We start from the raw sequence: 21,448 nt of genomic DNA, 5'->3' as shown, positions 1-21,448 counted from the left end.
GTGCATGATGTCGTGCACATCGCAGTCGGCGCCATACTTTGGATTTATTGTTGTCACGATGTCGCAAGAGCCCCAGGTGGAGCAATTTTTTTCTGCAAGCTTTATTTGGAGGTAACTGTCTTTAAGTGCTATTTTACTACATGTCACATTTGTTGTTTTGGTCTTGCTGAGTTTAGATAAAGATATTGAATTGAATTGATAAAGATACTTTTTTTTTCTATACTGGTGTGGTGTGCATCTGTGGTATAATCACTGTATTACTGTATTTTGAGTACAAATACTTTACACATTGCCTTTGGGATATGCCTGTCTGCTCGTGCCAAACAACCAAGAGGGTGAGCAGGGGTTATCTGCCTAGAAGCAGGGGTCCCTACTTTGACAAAGGTACTTACCTCTGCCAACTAGAGACCCCCATTTCTAAGCTAGGATTTCATACTTTGAATCCGTATTCTCATCTAGTACTGCTGTGGCTGAAATACGAAAAAACTGAAACTTACTGCACCCCCTGCTACACCTACCATACCGTTAAGAGCTGTTGATCATGCAGTTGAACAATTGGTAAAAGTCATTGAAACTTTTTTGCCATATTTCCGATTTGTCTGTGTGTGTGTACACACATGTGTACATACGTGGATGCATGTGTGTGTGGGGAGATGTATGTCTTCTTTTTTACACAAACTTCAAATATAACAAAAGAAGTTAAGTTAGACTGTGCAATTCTATGCATTATCTTGCAGTATTCTAGAGACGTTTAACTGTATTTGATGTGCTTATTACCACCGGGGAGGTCAGTATTTCAATAACTGAGTATTCAAGAATTGCACCATACAATGCACAGTTGCGCACATTGCTTTGTACTTAAGGACCAAGTACGAAAACCATTACACACGGGAGAGGCAACCTTTTCCTAAATGCGTCGCATTAATGTGTATTGTTTTAATGCGTAGACTAGAGTAAAAACCTACCGTTAAATCCTGTACTAAAGATCGAGCATATTCACCTGAAACATTCACAATAAGGGTAAAATATTGTACAGACTGAAAAAAGCAGCTTCTGAGGAGTTTGTGATACCATTTGTTAGCCTACCAAACATTATAGAGAAGTCACCATCTGTTCACAATATATTCAGTTCAAGCATAATTTAGAACGGCTCATTTCCACATTAGTGCACAAATGCAACTCTGAAAGGGTATCAAGTGAACAATCGCTATATAATCATTACCTGTGCAATAGAATATAAGACAACATCCACAAATTGTGCAAAAAACATTAACAAATAATTAAACTAAGAAAACTGCACAAAGGGTTAAGTCCGGGAGAAATGTATGTTACATCAGCATTATTGGTATATTTCGGTAATTTCACATTACTCTTGTTATGTAAAATTCTAGAAATAACAGTAGCATGCCACATCGCACAATTATATGCATTTTGTAGTAAAAAGTTCCCCCAATATGAGGTATTTGGTGAAAATTTACAGCGAATGCATGGGTACACACGGTCGACAGAGAACGAGCAGATGACATGAGCATGCTTTTGGGGTTTTTGCAGTGTTTTGGCGTCCTCCAAATGGAGTATGGAAGCTGAATTGCACTTTTCCCTGACTCATTTGTTCGCAAATAAAGCATCAAATGCCAGTTTTGCATTTTGCGTAATTTTGTGAAAGCAAATTACATGAATTTCTCACCCCCTCCACCCCCAGTTATGATCTACTTGCACTAAACACTCTTTTCGAGTTCATCTTTCTGTCTGATTGAATTGTTGTCCATGTAAATTAGTACCCAAGTCATTACTCAAGAATCAGACGACATTGCCAGAACCCATCTTTAATACGCTAATGCTCTAAACCACTACAGCCGTAACTATTCATTTCTCCAAGATGCTGAAAATCATACCTCAGAGTATATCACAACACAAAAAAATGAACGGAAATTAAATAACAGATTCTAATTAGTGTATTCTACTACATAAGTGGTGTTAGAACTGGGATTTCTGGTTGGCTAAGGCTTGCGCCAAAGCCAGGCAGAAACCACCACTCTAGTGAGGGCAAGGGAGTTACACACCAAAGATAACCTCTGCTCACCCACTTGGTAGCTTGGCACGAGCAGACAGGCTTATCCCGGAGGCAATGTGTAAAGCATTTGCGCACGCACACAGCAACAACATCCCAGGCACACCACAAAAGGGACTCCACACAAGGTTATATAAAAATAAATTTTGTATTCTCAAAACACATCAGATAGTAATCACATAATATACATTGTGCCAACTGGCACGGGCAATATTCACAAGGGATTATTTCAACAGGACAGGGCCACGTGGGCCACTGTCAGAATCAGCACTTAGCAGAAATTGGTACAAGTAACATAGATCATAAACCTACAACCAGTAACTGCTGGTAATCACTGTACTCCACCTCAACCTGTAACATAAACTACATTATGCACAGTCACCTCAGGTGCGAATTACATTTTGCCCCAACCTCACCAGCATAAACACATTATGCAATCTCTCACTAGTCTAAACACATTAGACCCTGCCTCCTAAGTATAACTCACATCAGGGGCGTAAATCACAGTGAAGTACAATCTCACTAACACAAACCTACATAGGTAAAACAACCTCACAATCATAAACCGCAGTTTTAGAGGTATCAGATACAGGGTGCGTAAAACATACTAATTGCATTACATTTCCTAGCACCATAATCACTTCAGCACATAAATCACATTAGGGCCTTGCGCCCTATACATCTACCAGCCCCCTGGCCATCTGGCCATCTAAGAAGGGGCTCAAATGCCCTGTGTCCAGAAAGTCAGGGGGCGCTGCCAGTCAGGGGTGCGCCATCTGCGCAAACCTAAACGTTGCAGCTGCCCACTACTTGCTGGGCAGCTCAGAACACTCACTGGAGGCCTAAACGCTGCAGCTGGCTCTAAGTGCTGCACAGCTGTGAAGGCCAAGGTAGGGGGAAGGAGTGCGTCTCACTCCTGGGTTCACAAGCACCGGTCCCCTGAAAGAAAGAATATAAACGGTGCAGCTGCCCACTACTTGCTGGGCAGCTGGGATCAGCAAAACTGCGGCATGGGCTCTCACTGGCCCTAGGAACAAAACTGCCACACTTGGGAGACTTCTAGGCTCTGAGATCAACTGTCCCCGGGGAGCACACTGGCTCCATCAATACTGAGGCCCCTTGAAGGGAAAGAACTGGCCCTTGGGCAATAAGGCATGAGCCCCTCAGGGCCCGGGGCACAAGTAAACAATGGTGGGAGCCACTCGGGCTCTAGGAATCATTAGGCCAGTGGTGGAGCCATCTGGCTCTTAAAATAAACATGCCCATCGTTGGAGCCCGCAGGCTCTACAAATAACTTTGCCCCCCAGGGAGCAAACTCGCTCCTAAAACAACGAGCGTGGGCCCCTCTGGGCACAGGAAAATAGGTATGGCCCGACGTTGGAGCCCGCAGGCTCAAACAAAACATGACCCATGCGCTGGAGCCCTCTGGCTCTTAAAAATGTCGCCATCACTGTTGGAGCGGCCCGCTGCCAAGTGGGGCTGCTCAAGGAACCAACCTCCCCCCCCGAGCCCTCTCCTTACCGGGCTCTTCTCCCGATGTCGGAGCACTCCTCATTCTGGATGCAGCGGGGCAGGCACCGGCAATGTGCTTCGTGCCCTGCCCACAGGAAATCGGCTGCAGCGCTGGCGGGGCTCTCTCTCCTCCTGGGAGCCCCGCCATCTCCATGCGCCAGTCTTTACGCCACCCGCGGTACCGGGGCTCTCCTCTCCTCACGGTGCGGCAGGCAGCATCTCTGGTCTCCCTCTCTACACGGGAGACGAGCAAGGCACGCGATGGCTTCCCCAGGCAGAGGGAAGCGAAAACAAAGCGTGCCAGGCCCCGCCCATGTCCCGGGTGAGGCGCCTGACTTCCGGTACGGCCGCACGGGCCGCGCCAGTGAATTAAGTGGCAATGAGGAGTAGGCTCCCTCGAGGGTACCGAAACAAAGATAAGAGTGGGGTGGGTCCTCGCTTTGGCTGTACAACAAATAAGGGAACTGGAGGGGCTAATATTTACCGGGCTCCAGTGTATAAGCCCCTGAAGTAGTCAGACCAAAAAGGATACACTGTTCCCCCTCAGTTGGAGAGACGGAAGAACCAAGAACAGTGAAAGTGGGGGGCAGCCCCCTTTCGGAACTAAAACCCACACACACCCAGCAAGCTAGGTGTCATGCTTCATCATCTGGGTTCTGCTCCTCGTCAGACTGGCGCTGCAATGTCTGACGGGCACCCACGAAGGGGCTCTTTATCGGAGATCTTTTGTTCCTGCCAGTTGGTGCATGTGGGTATGAGGGTTTTAGGTGAAGTGTAGGCGTGAGAAAATAGTGCATTGGTGCGGATTAAAAAAGGTTAGGTAGCCCACAGGGATTTTTATTAGTGTGGCTAGCTACCTTATTAAAAACAGAACAGGGAGGCACACACACAGGTGCTAAGATCCGGTGAGGTGTGCTCTACTTAGCGGTCAACATGTTTCATGCTAAAACTAGCAATTCATCAGGACCTATACAAAAACTGTCCTTCACGTATCAGGAAAGGACATGTATTACCTTCCACAAGTAACTGGTAGCAGGCCAAATGGTCCTACTACAATTTAGCGCTGGCGGGGCACTCTCTCCTCCTGGGAATCCCCCTCCAAAGGGCTGCAGCGCCGCGCTGCTCAGCCCCCAGGCTCTCCCATTTCCAGGGAGGTTAAATCAGAGCACCCAGTCCCGAAATAAGGCTCAGGAAGGCTGTAACAAGTCTTGGTAAAATTTAAAAAGGAGGAATTAGGTCCCAGACGTCCTGGGCAGCAAAGGCGGGGCAAAACAGCAACACAGCTCCCCACAAGGAAAATCCTCCAGGCATCCAAGGGCTGGGCAGGGCCCAGGGAGGCAAGCCTTCCCCTGGGTCCCAGCAGCAGCACGCCCCTGGTAGATTCAAGTCAGGAACAAGAACCTTTTTCATGGGGTCACAGCCCCTTTTTATACATATAAATCCTTTGTTTCCAAAGGTGCAGGCAAGGGGCGAACCAGTTCCAACCGGTTCTGGAGCACTTTGTTTTGCTCAGCCCCTCTGCCTATTCACAGGGTGGGTCAGGGACATCAGACACACCACAGGGGGTGGAGCCAGCATTGTGTAGGGAAGGCGCAGCCTTATTCAGGTCCCAGGTGCACTCCTCCCTTTCATCAACATGCGGATCTCTCCATTCACCACCGGGGCAGACCCATCCTGACTCCTGGAGCTAGGCACACCAGCCAGCTCCAGCCAATCACAAGCCAGACAGTCAATTCACATTTACTCACAGACATGCCAACTTCTAGAAGTGGCACTTCCACACTAGACACATTAAATCCACGCACCTCATGGCGCAGCATTTAATCTCCCGAGTTTGCACATATCAAACTCAACCCTGCACTCCCCACACATCAGGAACTACAATGGACACACATAACCCCTATGCATTCCTATGGGAGGGCAGGCCACTCTCACCACACATACACAGAGAGCGCACACACTTTACACTGGACCACAGTGAAAAAGTGTGCAGAGGCCTGAAATCACCAACACCAGGTTACAGAAACAGGCTAGGCAAATGCAAAAAGTTTCGGGGTGAACCTGCCAAAAGGGCCAAGTCCAACAAGTGGTATGTATTGAATTTAAGTTTATACAAGTGTTTTTATGTATTGGATCATGAACTACTTTTAATGCAAAAAATACCTATTTTTAAAGTTGCTGTAGGCATATTAGGATGTTAGATATACCCCAAGCTTGTGAGGATCAATAGAGAGTATTAACTTTCCATTACCAATGTGTAATCTGTCATGAAAGGCACATTCTTTAAACAGCAGGCAGAACATTAGACAAAATGTACACATAATGGAACAGTACCGTCTTTCTGATTTTGGTACGTGTCCTTCAGTCTGAGAATGTCGACTGCCCCTTTGCGTTCCTCTGCTAGAATGGCTGCTGTTTCGGTCCCCTGAAACTGAAGCCTGTAAACTGGCCTTCCCGTGTTCATCTTTTATGTGCAGTGGAACAGATGAGCGAATAGCTGAGATGACGGGCCCAGAGTAGGGATTCTGCAGGTCTTGTCGATGACGTGAATGTGCATTGGGAAGAGACTGTTCCACATCCGAGTGCTGATGTGCAGGCCTCGGGTTGCTTCTTTCTTGGTGATAGGCAGAAAGGCAGGGTCGTGTTTGCTCCATGACTCCACCACTGCAGCTTCTAGAGCAGGCTGACCAGGGCCCCCAGCTGCCCCACGTACCTGGTATCCCGGAGCTGGGTTCTTCAGGAGCATCCCTCTGCTGTTCTATCCTGTGTGGGACCTGAAAACACAGACAATCGAATTAGAAATCCAGCCTCTGTAATTGCGAGTTTTCAATTTTCTTTGCATCACTTTATGCAATGAATTTCAATATATTTATTTGTATCTAACAATGCTAGAGCTATAAACACATGATACACAGGTGAAGTATTAAGAAGGTGTCATATACTTTTAGAGTTTGAAAAAGTGAGCCTTCAAATTCCTGAATTCAAAAGTGAGCGTGCAGCTAGCTCTGAGACGGATGGGAAGCCTGTTCCAAAGTGGTGTGCCAAATAGTCTGAAAGACCTGAAATCCAATGAGCTCCTGGGAGCTTGGTACAGCGCCCACGTGGATTTTGTCATAACGATGGGGGGGAGGAGTGTACTGCACCATAAGTGGTGATAGGTAAAACAGGAGGCATGCTCTGAATGGATTTTAAACCCAATGGTGAGTACATTGCACTATACCTGTATTAAGTAGAGAGTTATGCTAACTATTGGATGAGTGACATGGCAGGTTGTATATTATTCTGGTAAGAAAATTAATGACGTTGTAATGGAAAGATAATTCATATTGGGGTAAATAGTTGCTAACCTATTACAGTAATGCAATATATTCATAAGTAGAGTATTGATCAAGAAGCACTGACCTCCGACAGAGGAAGATGTCGGTGGACCTATCGAATATTGAGCAACTGAAAACATACAGCAGTGTCAGTGGAAGAGATCAAGTCTTCCAGGTGTATATGGTGAATAGTGCACCTAATTCTTTGGTAACCGCATCTGGGTTGGAATGTGGAAGAAATGATCGGGAGGTGAAGGTAGATGTAACATGTATTGGGGCATGTGGCAATAAAGTGTCCCATCCCTTACGTGTCGCCTACACAGGTCACTAGATGTTCCTTACTGCATTTGTTGAACCTAAATAAAAAGAATATTTGTAGCACCACAATTAAACTTGAGCAATAAGAAAAAAGCCCCACAAAACTTAGATATACTTGAACAAAATATTTTTTATTCCAATTCAATTCCTTTGTCAATCTTCATTTACAATTGCATCAGTTTAGTATTTCCCATCGTAGCTTCACATCTCCAAAATACTGTCCCTCCGAAACGTTTAGCACTACTCCTAATATCAAGGAATTCACCCCTCCCCTTTCATAGATATTCTGATCTTCCCCGCTTAATTTTACTCACTGAATACTTAACTCCTACCAACCTAAAGACAGATACTAGCCATGCTGCCAGGTCAGCCTGTGCATACTAGCATAAATGATACCTGTAGGATGTCCAGAGAAATAAGCCACAACAGTTTTTGACATAGAATGTTGGACCCTTGTACTGACTATTGTCGTTCTGTTCTCTTTAGTTTATGTTGTTTTTTATTGCATTTCACCATGTTCTGTTTATTAATCTTTAAAATGCATACAGCCAGTGCAAATAAGATGGGACTTTTCTGACTTCAATAGTCCATGGTTAAATGCCCTTCCATTCAAGAATTGGTGAAATAGATCAGTGGGACAAACTTCTACTGCTTATGTTTGCACATAACCTTTCATAATATCCCTCGATCTCGCTACCCAAACGAGTGAGTTCTTCCTTCACATCAGTATCACAGTACAAATGCACTTAGTGCTAATAATTCCTTGTTGCCTGACTACACACACCAACAACACGTCTGCTTTTTTCACACCTATGTTACAAATAAACATATGTGCTCAGGTGGCAGCCACAGACAAAGTGCGTATGAATTAACGGTTCCTGGTTGATCTACTTACTTCAGAGTAAATATGTAAGCTCTCTAGAAAGATATAAAATAGTCTCTTGAGCAAGAGCCATAATATTCTCAATGAAGTGCTTCCAATTTTCAACCCATTGCTGTGTAACGTACAAGTATATATCATGCCTCAAAGAAGGTCAAAGTATTATTGATCCCAGTGCTTAATTTGTAAAATATTATGTCCAGGTGCTCAATTTTTTTAGGAGGCCACACCCACTTGCCACAAATCTACCCACTACCTCCATTGGCTACACCGATTATCTCTATTGGCTCCACACACTCCCTCAACTGGCACTGCTAAAAGCCAGATGTAATATCACCGTACAGATGGGAGCATGTTGTGCTCCGATGCCAGTCAGTAAGTAACACTTGACAGTACTTGAAACACACCTTTACCAAGTGGGACCCTACAGCCCAAGGGGGACTGTTTATCCACATGGACAATTATCACATGGAAGGAACCATGCATCACACAAGATATTTTTTATACACAGTACTTGGCCTTTTAACACACAATTGTGACACAGGATCATCTTAACTCAGTGACTTTCTGTACCACACAGACATTTGCCACACGTCAGGCTCTTTACCACACGGATGGAACTTAATCCTTCCACTGGGAACTTAACCACACTGGCGTTTGTCAGCTTTTTACACAAGTTTTTCTTAAACAAGACCTTTACTGGAGGGATTAATCACGTGGCCATTGGCCCTGCGGGACTTTGCTCATACACACCATGTAGCATCCATAAAGTTTTTTTTAGAGTGAAACAAGACCTGACATATTCAAAACAGGAAAGTTTCACCGACATTATTTATGATATTATTAGACAGCTTCTGTCTTACAATATTGAAAACATACCTCACTATCCCTGAATATTAGATGAAAACACATTTATTGACAGAAGTAACTCTCCCCTCCTTAGGCGGAAGCTGGGAGGTCTCTCCCGCCTATCTTGTGCATCTTTTTAGTATTTAGCGCATTTTAAACTTTGTTTTCATTTAAGGCTTGATTTAATAAGCTTGGAGACTTCCTGTTGCTCCCTTGTGCTTTGTGTCCCCTTCCCCCCTCCCTCTGCCCCCGGACCGCTCTCGGCCGAGCATCGACGCCGAGGGTTGGTCTCCCGGGTTTGGCGGCCATATTGGGTATGGGACGGGCGGGTGACACGCTCTAGTAGCGCTTAAAAGGGGCTTGGTGAGCCCGTGCGAGTGATTATTGACAGAATTAACTCTCCCCTCCTGAGGCGGAAGCCGGGAGGGCTCTCCTGCCTATCTTGTACATCTTTTTAGTATTTAGCGCATTTTAAACTTTGTTTTCATTTAAGGCTTGATTTAATGAGCTTGGAGACTTCCTGTTGCTCCCTTGTGCTTTGTGTCCCCTTCCCCCCTCCCTCTGCCCCCGGACCGCTCCCGCCGAGCATCGACGCCGAGGGTTGGTCTCCCGGGTTTGGCGGCCATATTGGGTATGGGATGGGCGGGTGACACGCTCTAGTAGCGCTTAAAAGGGGCTTGGTGAGCCCGTGCGAGTGATTATTGACAGAATTAACTCTCCCCTCCTGAGGCGGAAGCCGGGAGGGCTCTCCTGCCTATCTTGTGCATCTTTTTAATATTTAGCGCATTTTAAACTTTGTTTTCATTTAAGGCTTGATTTAATAGGCTTGGAGACTTCCTGTTGCTCCCTTGTGCTTTGTGTCCCCTTCCCCCCTCCCTCTGCCCCCGGACCGCTCTCGGCCGAGCATCGACGCCGAGGGTTGGTCTCCCGGGTTTGGTGGCCATATTGGGTGTGGGCCGGGCGGGTGACGCGCTCTAGTAGCGCTTAAAAGGAGATGACTATGACTCCGCGCAGCGGACGCGTTCAGCGGACGTGCCGGACCTGCGCCGAGTCATGCCAGAGTCCTGCCCGTCTGCGCCTGTCCACGCACGACCGGGCTCTAGGGCTCACTCTCCTGCTCGTCGATTGACCTACTCCTCGGGTGAGTTACACCTGTTGCGTACTAACACTCTGATATTACCCTCAACCATCTTAACTAAATTAAAAGAGTCCAGTATATTGTCCACGGATAGGAGTAGCATGGGGCGCCATCCCAGTCTGAAGTTAACTGGTCTAAACACCAGATCCCTACAAAAACACCATCTCGAAATATTCACTCTTCTTCAGGACAATGACATTGATATTTTAACTCTCACAGAAACGTGGCTGGGCGATAACTCTTTACCTGATATTATTGCCTCTCTCCCTTCTGATTACGATGCAATTTGGCATAATCGTGCCGACAATGCCCGTGGGGGCGGGGTAGCCATTCATTTTAAAATCATTTGAAGGTTATTAAACTTATGGCCGAAACAATTGAGTTAACGGACATACTCGGAGTGAAGATTTCATTGAAAAACACCTGTTTGGTCATCCTTACAGTCTACCGCCCACCAAAATCTACTACATTGTTTAATGACTTATTGACCCCAATTATTTCAGACATCTGTACACGTTATCAAAAGGTCCTTATAACTGGAAATGTTAATGTCCATTGGGACAACTCATGTAAAGACGGGGCAACGCGACTGTTGAAAAACACTATGACCCAACTTGGACTCAAACAATTAGTAGAGACTCCCACTCATATCAAAGGTCACACGCTGGATCTTGTCTGGACTTCTGACCCGGCTGTAGCATTAACAGACATTATACCCTGCATATGGTCAGATCACTATATGATAAACTGTGACATTCCAGTGGATGGCCTTTTGTCTCAACCCTCATCCCAATGGAAGAAAATTGACTCAGAAACTCTGTCGGGCACCCTTCTTAAAAACTTACAGTCTCACGATGCGCATGGGGACCTCGATCAGGAATACCTTTATCTTATGCAAAATCTTGGTCAGGCTATTGACCAAATAGCACCTGAAAGAAATCAAAAAATAAATAGAGCGGTAAAGGGAGCCCCATGGTTCAATTCCGCCTTGAGGGAACATAAAATTAAATTACGCCTGTTAGAGAGACGTTGGAGGAAGTCAAATTCCGGGGAGAGGGGTTGGCCTAACGGCTAAGGCGCTCGACCTCGGACCTGGGGATCTGGGTTCGAGTCTCGGTAACGACGCCAAAAACCCCCTGTGATTCTGGGCAAATCACTTAATCTCCCCGTGCCTAAAAAAATGAAAGTGTGTCCTCATGTAACGTAACTGGTGCTATGTAAAGCGCTCTGATAACTGATTCCAATCGGTTCTAGTTCGCGCTATATAAAACTCTGCAAAAAAAAAATTTATCTCGTCAATAAGGATCACTATAAATCGTTTCTTAAATTGTACAAGAATTATATTCAATCAACTAAAGCGGAGCATTATGAAACCCGAATTAAGAATGCGGACAATGTTCAAAAAGAAACCTTTAAGATCTTATCTGAGTTGAGCAAGAAAGGAGAAAGGTCAGAATCTCCCATTGACTGTAATACCTTCCAACACTACTTCCTTGACAAAGTACAAACTATCCTGACTGACATTAAGAATACCTCGAGCAAGCACCCCTGTCTTCTACATCCCCCACTCCCAATATATACCATTTCTAAATTTCCTCCGATTGATTCTAAGGTCTTAGGACAGCTTATGAATCGTACAAAATCTGGTTCCCCTGCAGATCCTTGCCCCCCCAGTATCTTTCAGATGGCACTTCCTGCCTTGGGAAGTCTTTTTGTCTTCCTACTAAACAAATCACTAGATTCCGGCCAGCTCCCATCCAGTTTCAAAGAAGCTCGAGTCAGGCCCCTAATAAAGAAGCCGGGGGGCTGACTCCACCAACCTAAAAAATTATAGGCCTATATCTCAGCTTCCTTTTTTGTCCAAGATTTTGGAACAACATGTTTTGTTGTCCTTGTCATCTTTCCTGGAGTCACACCATCTTCTCCACGAACGTCAAGCTGGTTTTCGGGCGCATCATAGTACCGAATTAGTGATGCTTTCGGTGCTTGATGAGCTCAGAGGTATGGCTGACAGTAAAAAACCGAGTGCCCTGATATTATTAGATCTGTCAGCGGCATTCGATACTGTCAGCCATACCCTGCTCTTGGACAGACTGGCCGCGTTTGGGATACAACACGTAGCCTACGAATGGCTTAAATCCTTTCTTTCTGAAAGATCTCAGAGGATTCAATTGGAAGATTGTACATCAAATCTGGGTACTCTGAAGTGTGGGGTTTCCCAGGGATCTGCCCTATCCCCACTCCTTTTTAATCTTTACCTGCAGCCTCTAATCGACTCTTTAGTACGCATGGGCTGCAAAACCTATAACTATGCTGATGACACTCAGTTGTTACTCAGCATCGATAACACTGCATCGGCGCAGACCCATGCTCAAAAAATACTTAGTCATACGGTGAATTGGATGACAGCAAACTCATTGAAGATTAATCCCGAAAAAACGGAGATCCTGGTGGTTTCATCAGAAGTATCTCCATGGGGTGATTTGTTTTGGCCGCAAGATCTCGGCCCGACCCCTAAACCCTGCACCAACGTTAAAAGTCTTGTCATTAAGATTGACCATGAACTGTCAATGGTCAGCCAGATCTCCTTAGTGGTTGAGACCTGCACTAACTTAATTAGACAGCTACGCAAGTTAATTCCTTTGTTTTCCCCCTCTACACTCCGGACAATTGTCTCGGCTACAATCATTTAGAGACTTGACTACGGGAATGCCCTGTATTTTGGTCACCCCCAAACTCTGATAAAGAGACTGCAAGTGCTCCTGAATGATGCAGCTAGGCTGATTTTTCGGCTACCTAGACGCACCCATGCATCACCTTTGTTGTGTAAGCTGCATTGGCTCCCCATAAAACAACGGGTGGAGTTTAAAAGTTTGTGCATTGCCCATAAGGCAATTTATGGTCAAGCTCCGGCTTACATTAAAGAACGCCTCGGAATCTATAAACCGACACGATCACTAAGGTCTTCAGATACTCAACTACTGTCCTGCCCTCGCTATAAACTAGCTACGAAGGGTGGTAGATCTTTCTCGGTAGTTGTCCCACAGGTTTGGAACAAACTTCCCGAATCTCTTCGTAAAGAATCTGACCTGTTGCATTTCAGGAAATCCTTAAAAACATTTCTGTTCAGAGAAGCTTTAGGCTCCACTTAGGGGTATAGCTGTATGCTTCTGTTTTTTTTGTTAGCTTAGCTTCCTTCTGTCATAAAGCGCCTTGAGACCTGTAGGTGATTTGGCGCTATACAAGCTGTAGTTAACAATAACAATTTAGAATTTGGAGAAGTGTGCTTGTGCCCCTGTCTGTTACTTGGCTGAGGAGGGCATGAAAGAGCTGAAACTGGATCATAAAATCCAAACCTGTTCTGAACAGGGTCGCACAAAATTAGTTTGGGCCAGGGACCACAAAATCCTTATAATGCTCCTGATCTGTCCTTCCTAAAACTAAAGTCTTCTCCCGTCCTTTGTGTAAGTATTAATTGTGAGTGTCAAGTTGAATGCAGCTGGGAGGCTCAGTGTTTTGTCCAACACTTTCAAACACTCCCTTTTGTCATTTAGGTAACCTGTACGTCATAAAACAGCAGCTCCTTGCAACCATGGACCTGCGCTAAAATACACATCTGTTAAACTGAATAAATACACAGATAAAATGCTTAGGAATGTAACATCACAAATGAAAACAGTTTTGACATTAAAATGCACAAGTCATTAAAATACAAGAAAGAATTATGGCAATCAGAGCCCTCTTAAAATATGTGAACGTGAAAAATTTTCATTATGGGTGTATGTTGTTGTCAAGCTATCCAGGCTGATGAAGGCTGATAGCCAGAAACCGGTCCTTGGATGCTTGATTCCGGTCTGGGAAAGACATGGCTTGGTAGTTCGGACTGGACTGTTCCCATGAGGCACAGGGTCAAAGCTGATTTGCATATAGCCAGTGTCTAACCCAGGGTGGTGTGGAGTGCAAAAAAACGATGGATTTAGGCCCAGATCCTTGTAACGGGATGAATGTATGACATTGTTCTACATTCTGTCCATCAACTGTGTTTTTTGTTGTTGGAAGAAGTGACATTCTCGTTTTAGCTTAATTTTTGTGATAATATCTTTATTGTTATGTACGCCTGGGCTGATAGAAATATCAACTGGGGAAAGGATGGGGCCTAACTGCCAGTGCTGCCGACCTTTTTGCTGGGGAACCAGGTGCGAGGCTTTGTGTCAGCTCAATATCCAATGTTTCAGGGCAAATCATTAAATCTCCCCACGCCTACCAGAAAATGAATGTGTCCTTATGTAAACGTAACTTTCGGGTCGAGTTTGCCCTATATAAATCTGCAAAACAAAAAAAATGATATCTTCCTACACTTTTAGCTGTACTGATGACAGCTGCAGCAGAACATGAAAGGAAATTTTGATGAAAAGAATGACCGTTTTTCGCACAGATTGCAGTGTTGGTACAAAAGGACGCTGTGTTGCAAGACTGCAGAAAGCCCTGAACTGCAGGATTCACAGAGCAAAAGGGAAACTTGTCGACGTTCTGCCCAAACATCTTTCTATGGACAGAGACGTCATTGAGTGATCCTCGCCCTATCTCTGCTGCAGGCATGGACGATATTGCCCACTATGTGTCCCCAGCCGTTACAAAGCATAGCAACGCTGTGACAAAAAAAAAATCTCAGGCGGGGTTGCCGATCTCACCACGTGTGACAGTGACGCCAAATTGGTAGTATCCTACTGCACATGCAGATTGCGCATGACACAATCTAGTCTCACTCCCGAGATAGTGCCTAGACCTGGGTGGTAAAGTCTTTGGACCTACCAGGCTGATATGCAATCGAACCAGGACAGGTAGGTACATTTATTTTTAAAAATTACTGGGCCCATTGCACAGGGGAGCAAAATTCTATAACGCCAGCCCTGTTAATTAAGTGCGGATGCTAAGCACCGGAAAGCACCAACACAAATTAAGCAGATCACAGTGTAACCAATTCTTTGGCTGGAAGCAAGGACATATATCTTGATTAGTTTTGTAGGGCCCGAACTAACTTTCATGTTTAAGGTGACATGCTTAACTGCAACCAATCTTTTGGAATTGCTTTTCCAGCTTCTTTCCCTTATCTCCATTTTTCAGTTGTCCTCTACATTTGTACATTTGTTTCAATACCAATTACAATGCTATCACTTTCTGTCTCAGGACTTCCCATGATAGCCTCAATGGTCTCTGTGTCCTCCGCTCCATAGTGTCATTGCACAGGCCCCCACGCAGCTCTTTCACAGACCTCAACACAACTCTTCATATAGTCCATCAATAACATCTCTTAGTTCTTGTCATCTTTCTGCCTCCAGGACTTAGGTTCACAGCTTACCCAATGAATTACAACTTTACCCAACTTCCTATTGAAGTGCTTTACTTTACTCACCGCCACAGCCTATTCCATGCTTCCTTCATAAATGTCTCAGAGGATCTACACAAAACTTCTGCGTGCCCTCATCATGCACACATCCAGAAATGCAGAGTTTTCCTCACCGCACAATCTGCCATTAATGTTATGATGATGAGTGTGATCAGACCCAAACTGAGCTGATCCATAAGGTACACACCTAACTCACATAAACCATTAACTACATTGAGGAGGTATGTTAGACCTGTCATCCTTAGGGTGGTCTTCCGCAAAACTTTTAGCCTGCTTACCTCCTCTTGTTGCTGTTTCTTTTGTTGACTTTATGACTCTGAGCACTCTACCACTGCTAACCAGCTGCTAAAGAGCATGTGCTTCTCCCCTAAACATGGTGACATTGGTGTGTACCTGATTGACATATTTAGTTTACTTTTAAGACCCTTGTAAAGTGTTATACCATATACCAAGGGCCTGTAATTTAAATGCTACCAGTGGGCCTGCATTCACTGGTTGTACCCCTCACACAAGTAGCCTATCAAACGTGTCTCAGGCCTGCCATTGCAAGACTTGTGTGTTCAGTGTACTGCCACATCGACTTGGCTGTTCATACCACTTCCCAAGCCTTAAACTCCCCTTTTACTACACATTAGTCACACCAAAGGTAGGCCCTGGGTAGCCCTAAGGGCAGGGTGATGTGTAAAAATAAAGGTGGGACATGTACTGGCATGTTTTACATGTCCTGGTAGTGACAAACTGCTAAATTCATTTCTCACTACTGTGAGGCCTACTTCTCTAATAGGCTAGCATTGGGAATTCCTTAAATCACTTTTAAGCTTCAATTCCTGACAGAAGCTGCTGGCAGGGAATAATGGTGGAGGATCAGGGAGTGGGGGAACAAATTAAAAATAAAAAAATTATTCCACTTACTCTTCCACCGGCGGCGTCTCTGCTCCACTTCTCCAGCTAGTCCCAAGACCAGGACACACCCAAGCTCCCCATAGCCAACCACAACACTGCAATGCAGCATTGTCATTGGTCAGAGCACCGTGGATCAGCGCTCGTTTGGGACTGGGGGCTTGGTCATGTTCCCCACCAGGCTATGTAATGCAGCATGGTGGAGAGCATGCAAAGTGTGCATGACAGTTTGGCCGGGCCAAGACCGCTGGCCAAGCAGTCATGTGCACTTGAAGTGTGCAAACAATACCACCTCCGGTGCCTCCAGCCCCACCCTAACCCAGCCCTGAAGCTACAAAAAATAAGATGATAATAACTACGTTATTATCATTTTATTTTCCCTGCCCATAGAGCAGAGGGGTGACGCTCATCCACCTTAGCAGAGGAGCCGTCCCTGATTCCTGATTAGAAAGGAATGGCGACATCATGTTTCATATCTTTGGAATGGTAATGATAAATCCTCTTTACTGGTAAAGTTGGATTTAACATTACTATTTTAGAAATGGCAATTTTAGAATGTGGACATTTCTCTGCACCTAACTTAGCTCAGTGTGTCAGCAGCCTACCTCCAATACACGTCTGGGGCGGGTGACAGCTACATTTTCTTCATTCCGTCTAAACAGCTACAAACACAGAATGGTGGGTGTGACAGAAAATGTATCTGCATTCTGATAGCTCTTCCTGAGCAGGATGTGGGAGGGGGAGTTGACACTTACACCTGAATAGACCAGGTCTTGTGCCCCACATGTCTGATTACCCCCCATACATAGCTTGGCAGACAGGACTGGGATGAAAGGGGACCTGTACACTCAAGGACCACCTTTGAAGTCACCTCCACTACAAAGGTACAATTGGGAATAAGTACTGGGGCTCTGATCCTACCGAGACAGGACACTACTGGATATGTGAAGAGCTCTGCCAGGAGTAAAGACTACTGTGCCACAAGGATTGCCACTTTACCTGACTGATGCTCTGAAGGAACTGCTTTTCTGAGCTGCCCTGCTGCCTGCTGATCTCCACCCTGCTGAGGACAGGGACTGACCCATCTCATTTAAACACAGAGTGACTCCAAGTGCTTGCTGGCTTGCCCCCTGTTCTGAAGTTTCAGGGCCATCAAAGACTGCCTTCCACTCTGCAACAGCACCTGTTCTCTGCCATCTGTGAGTCATTCCCTGTCAAGTGGTACCAATCCAGTCCTGGGCCCTTGAAAGGTGATTTCTGCTGTCCAGAACCATCAACATCGATGCAGTGATGGCTTTACTCCAATCGGAACCGACGCATTGCCCTTCGACGCCGATCAACAACATCGCCACGACAGACCATGCAGCTCACCACCGATGCACATCACGGCTCAACGACAACGCAGCAGCTGCATAGTAAAGTGGCTCAGCGAGGAAGTCTTTATCGACTGCGTAGATCTGCGTTGTCGCTTTGCCCCCATCTTCGGAATCGACGCAGTGCCTCCTCGACTCCACACATGGAGTCATCTACGCCGGCGCTTGCTTCATCTAAAGTACTTTTGCAGTGGGCCCTGTGTGGGTCCTGGTGCCAGCCTGCCCTCCATTTTGGTCAGCCTGAACTTGGGATTCACCCTGGTCCAGTGTGACCTCAAGTAACCCATAAACGCTATTTGACTATAAGCACTACTTTTTGATTTGTACTTTAGAAATTCATAACTCTGGTTCTACTTTTGGATTTTTGCTGTTTTGGTCCTGATTTACTCATAAAATTAAACCTATTGATCTAAACCTGAAAGGAGTATTTTTGTAGTGTTTTGAGAGAGAGAGAGAGAGAGAGAGAGAGAGAGAGAGAAAGAGAGAGAGTGAGTTGCACAAATACTTTACACATTGCGTCTTTAGATAAGCTTCACTGCTTTATGCCAAGCTGCTAGAGGGTCAGCATAGGTTATCTTTTAGTGCGTATCTAGCTTACCCAGACTAGGATTGTGGTCCCTACTTGGACAGGGTGCCTGCCTTTGCCAACTAGAGACCCAATTTCAAATATGGTATGACTGATCAACATAGAATAGACTTGGCTCGATGCATTTGCTCTTAATATATTGCTTCATCCTCTTCTTCAGTAATCCTTTCCTGCAATAGGGTTGATGGCAGGCCAGCAAGGCATTTATTGACCCCTTTAACAACTCTCTGTGGGTCACATTATTTTCTGAGGAACACGTCTTGGTCACTTCACAGCTGTCACTGCTGGCTTCATTGAGCCCCGTAAACTAATTGGACCTAGCCAAACATTATGTCAAGGAACAACTAATTGGACCTAGCCAAACATTATGTCAAGGAACGAAGGGCCTTGAAATGTCCCCTCACATGTTAAAAATCAAGAGGGTGTGGAAAGGACTAACTTATTGCTAGTCTAATAACGCACAAAAGCACAGTGTAACATGCAAATCGTGCCCTTTATGTGCATAAAAATCTCCTCAATTGGCTATATGTAGAGTTTCTTAACCCAAGATGTAGACCTACGTAGTCGTGTTTTCGTCGCAATCCATAGCTCAAGCTAATGGCCTCAAAATAATTGTAGCTTTCTAAATAATGCCACTTGCAAAGTATAAACAGATGTCTTGCATTTAATTTGCGTTTTATTCAAAAATGTGTTTTGGACGTCGATCCGTTTTATTCAATTTTCTATATAAAATAATTGCAACAGCAAATTGAATAAAAGCTCCATAAAAAAAACTAGTGGCTACTTCCCGCTAAAACGAATTGCTCAGACGCTGTTTCTACTCCAATAAACTATTGGAGTGCATATTAAAGAAAGCAATAAGTAGCTTTCCTCTGAAGTTTTCAGCACTTTATATGTACATATAATCTTTCTCTATTGAACATCGACGGTCTCCACAGTAATGCTTGTTCTCTAATGTGGTCTCACTATAAAAAGAACATGCATTTTTCAGTGCTTATTTTAGAAAAAGAAAGAATTGCGTGCCGGGGCTCAAAGGTTTTTTTGGAGCTTGCCGCTCCACCTTGAAGACGTTGGGCCAACACACCCTGCAGTGCATCGTCCCACAGTGAGACACAATTCCTGAGGCCAGCATTCAAATCTGGACAGGAGAGAGGCTCTTTTGTCGCTGTAGAGGCTTACTTGACATAAAAAATCTTCTTGTTATGTCACGAATGAGCCCATGAGCAAAGGTGTGTAATATGCACAAGTTTTTCCTGACTGTTCATTCAGGGGTCGAGTTGGGAATCTTCTTATCAACTAGAGGCAAAATATTTGTAACTTCAGGAACTCCACTGATGACACAGATGAAAGAATACTAACGTTTGTTAATTACAAAGGGATAAGACCTCACAGGAAATGCTATAGGAGAACACATATTTATTATTATTTTGACATGTAGGGTTCGAAAATTTCTTTTTTTAAATATCACAGTGCAAACACATGAGAAACCCTTCACATATCACTGCGGTTACCAGAAACAGATTTTGAGGAAGGAATATGGGATTACTCTGGCCTCATAAATTGAATAATCTTAGTGCTTTTGAACAAAAAATCACAGTAAATTTAACAGATGGGTCAAGGCGCATGTTTTTAGGCAAGCTTTGTTTTGTTACCCGCATGTTCCTTTGTCCGGAAGAGCCAGCGAAAACACGAATTACTAACAAACCGTCCTGCTTTATCGACACCTATCCTTTTCTAACTTCTCATTGTCTTTTTTCTTTCTTCTCCCCGCAGCACTATTTTGTAGAGTGTGAATGGAAAAATAAATAAATAACATTTACTCAAAGAAATGTATGTCAACAAGATAAATAATCTGATTGGCTGCTCCAAACCCTGCACGTGTGCAATAACTTTTGTGTCTAGAAGTAGGCTCTACAAAGACACTGTTAGTACCACGGATGGTGAATTGGTGTATCAAAATGTGGTGCATAGTGTATTTTAAGAAATACGTGCACTTAAATTAGTGATAAAACCATTATTCTCAAATTACAAGACAAATCGGTAAGAATCCCTACTATCGACCTAAAAAATTAATACTCCATCCACGTAGAATTTCATAGATGCATATACCATCAATGTATTCATGAACTTTCCAGAAAATGTCATTAAAATATGCATGCAGCATAAAATCAAACATCTCCCCCACAGTGAAGGCATTAAAAGTAATCTGAAATAGGACAGTAAGAGCCCGGTGATCCTAAGTGAATCAATGCAAGATGCCTAAGGGAAACAATGCCCTTGAAACACGTCAAAAGGGTGGCTCTCGGGGGGCGTGGCTTGAGCGCTGCACAAGATGGCGGCTTGATATCGGAGCTCCGCTGACCGAGCCCGGGGCCGGCAGTTTTTCTCCGCTTACACCGGAATACCACGATCACTAACCCCAGAATCTGCTGTCGGAATGTGAGGTGAGCAGGAGGCTCCGTACCTTGTTCTTCAAAACCAGCGACATGCGCTCATTTTTGCAGTGACGTGGTCCGCTATTTCGGCGGCCGCCATTTTCTTTTTACCGCGATCCCTTCATGAGCGGTATTTCCCGAATGTACGCCTCACTCTCCGTTCTACAGAACCTTTACTGTCTGCTCCCGTCCTCAACAGCTTGAGCATAATACAAAATGCCTATACAGATGCAGTTTTCCTCTCCACATGCTTTGACGTGCAGGCGCTGTTCTCACTAATTCTGCCTGTTTTCACTAACTCTGCCTCATCACTTCATGCCTTATCTTCCTGGTTGGCGCCTCTCTCGCCCGCATATTGATGTGCGCTACGCTTGTTGGTCTCTTTATTTAACAAATCCTGGTTGGCGCTTTTTTCAACCGCATTTTTAATATGCGCTATGCTTCCTGGATCCCTGAAATATTTCTTTGTGCAGGAATACTACAGCAACCTTTATACTGGACATTGGTTCTTTACCATATTGCATAACCTGCGGGTCATCGACGCTGCTGCCTTGCGCTTATGCTCACATGCAATGTCTGTTGATTTGCTCCAGTGTTCTCTTTTTGCAACTACTATTTGAAGGTTTTTCTTGATGAGGAAATCTATTTTTCACAGCCGATAT

The 21,448-nt window shown here is 44.8% G+C and overlaps 1 protein-coding gene across 1 annotated transcript in view; it reads right to left on the bottom strand.

The window, feature by feature from the left end:
- Nucleotides 1-21,448, bottom strand: part of THSD4 (thrombospondin type 1 domain containing 4) — a 2,493,250-nt gene that overhangs the window by 1,970,709 nt on the left and 501,093 nt on the right. The window contains exon 4 of the mRNA XM_078684935.1: nucleotides 5,918-6,357. Within this exon, the coding sequence (XP_078541061.1) occupies nucleotides 5,918-6,357 (440 nt within the window). The remainder of the gene's footprint in view (nucleotides 1-5,917; nucleotides 6,358-21,448) is intronic.

The sequence above is a fragment of the Lissotriton helveticus genome, chromosome 3_2 (assembly GCF_964261635.1).
Source record: "Lissotriton helveticus chromosome 3_2, aLisHel1.1, whole genome shotgun sequence".
Lineage (NCBI taxonomy): Eukaryota > Metazoa > Chordata > Amphibia > Caudata > Salamandridae > Lissotriton > Lissotriton helveticus.
Note: the sequence above shows the minus strand (reverse complement) of the source record. Positions and strands in the feature narration are given on the sequence as shown.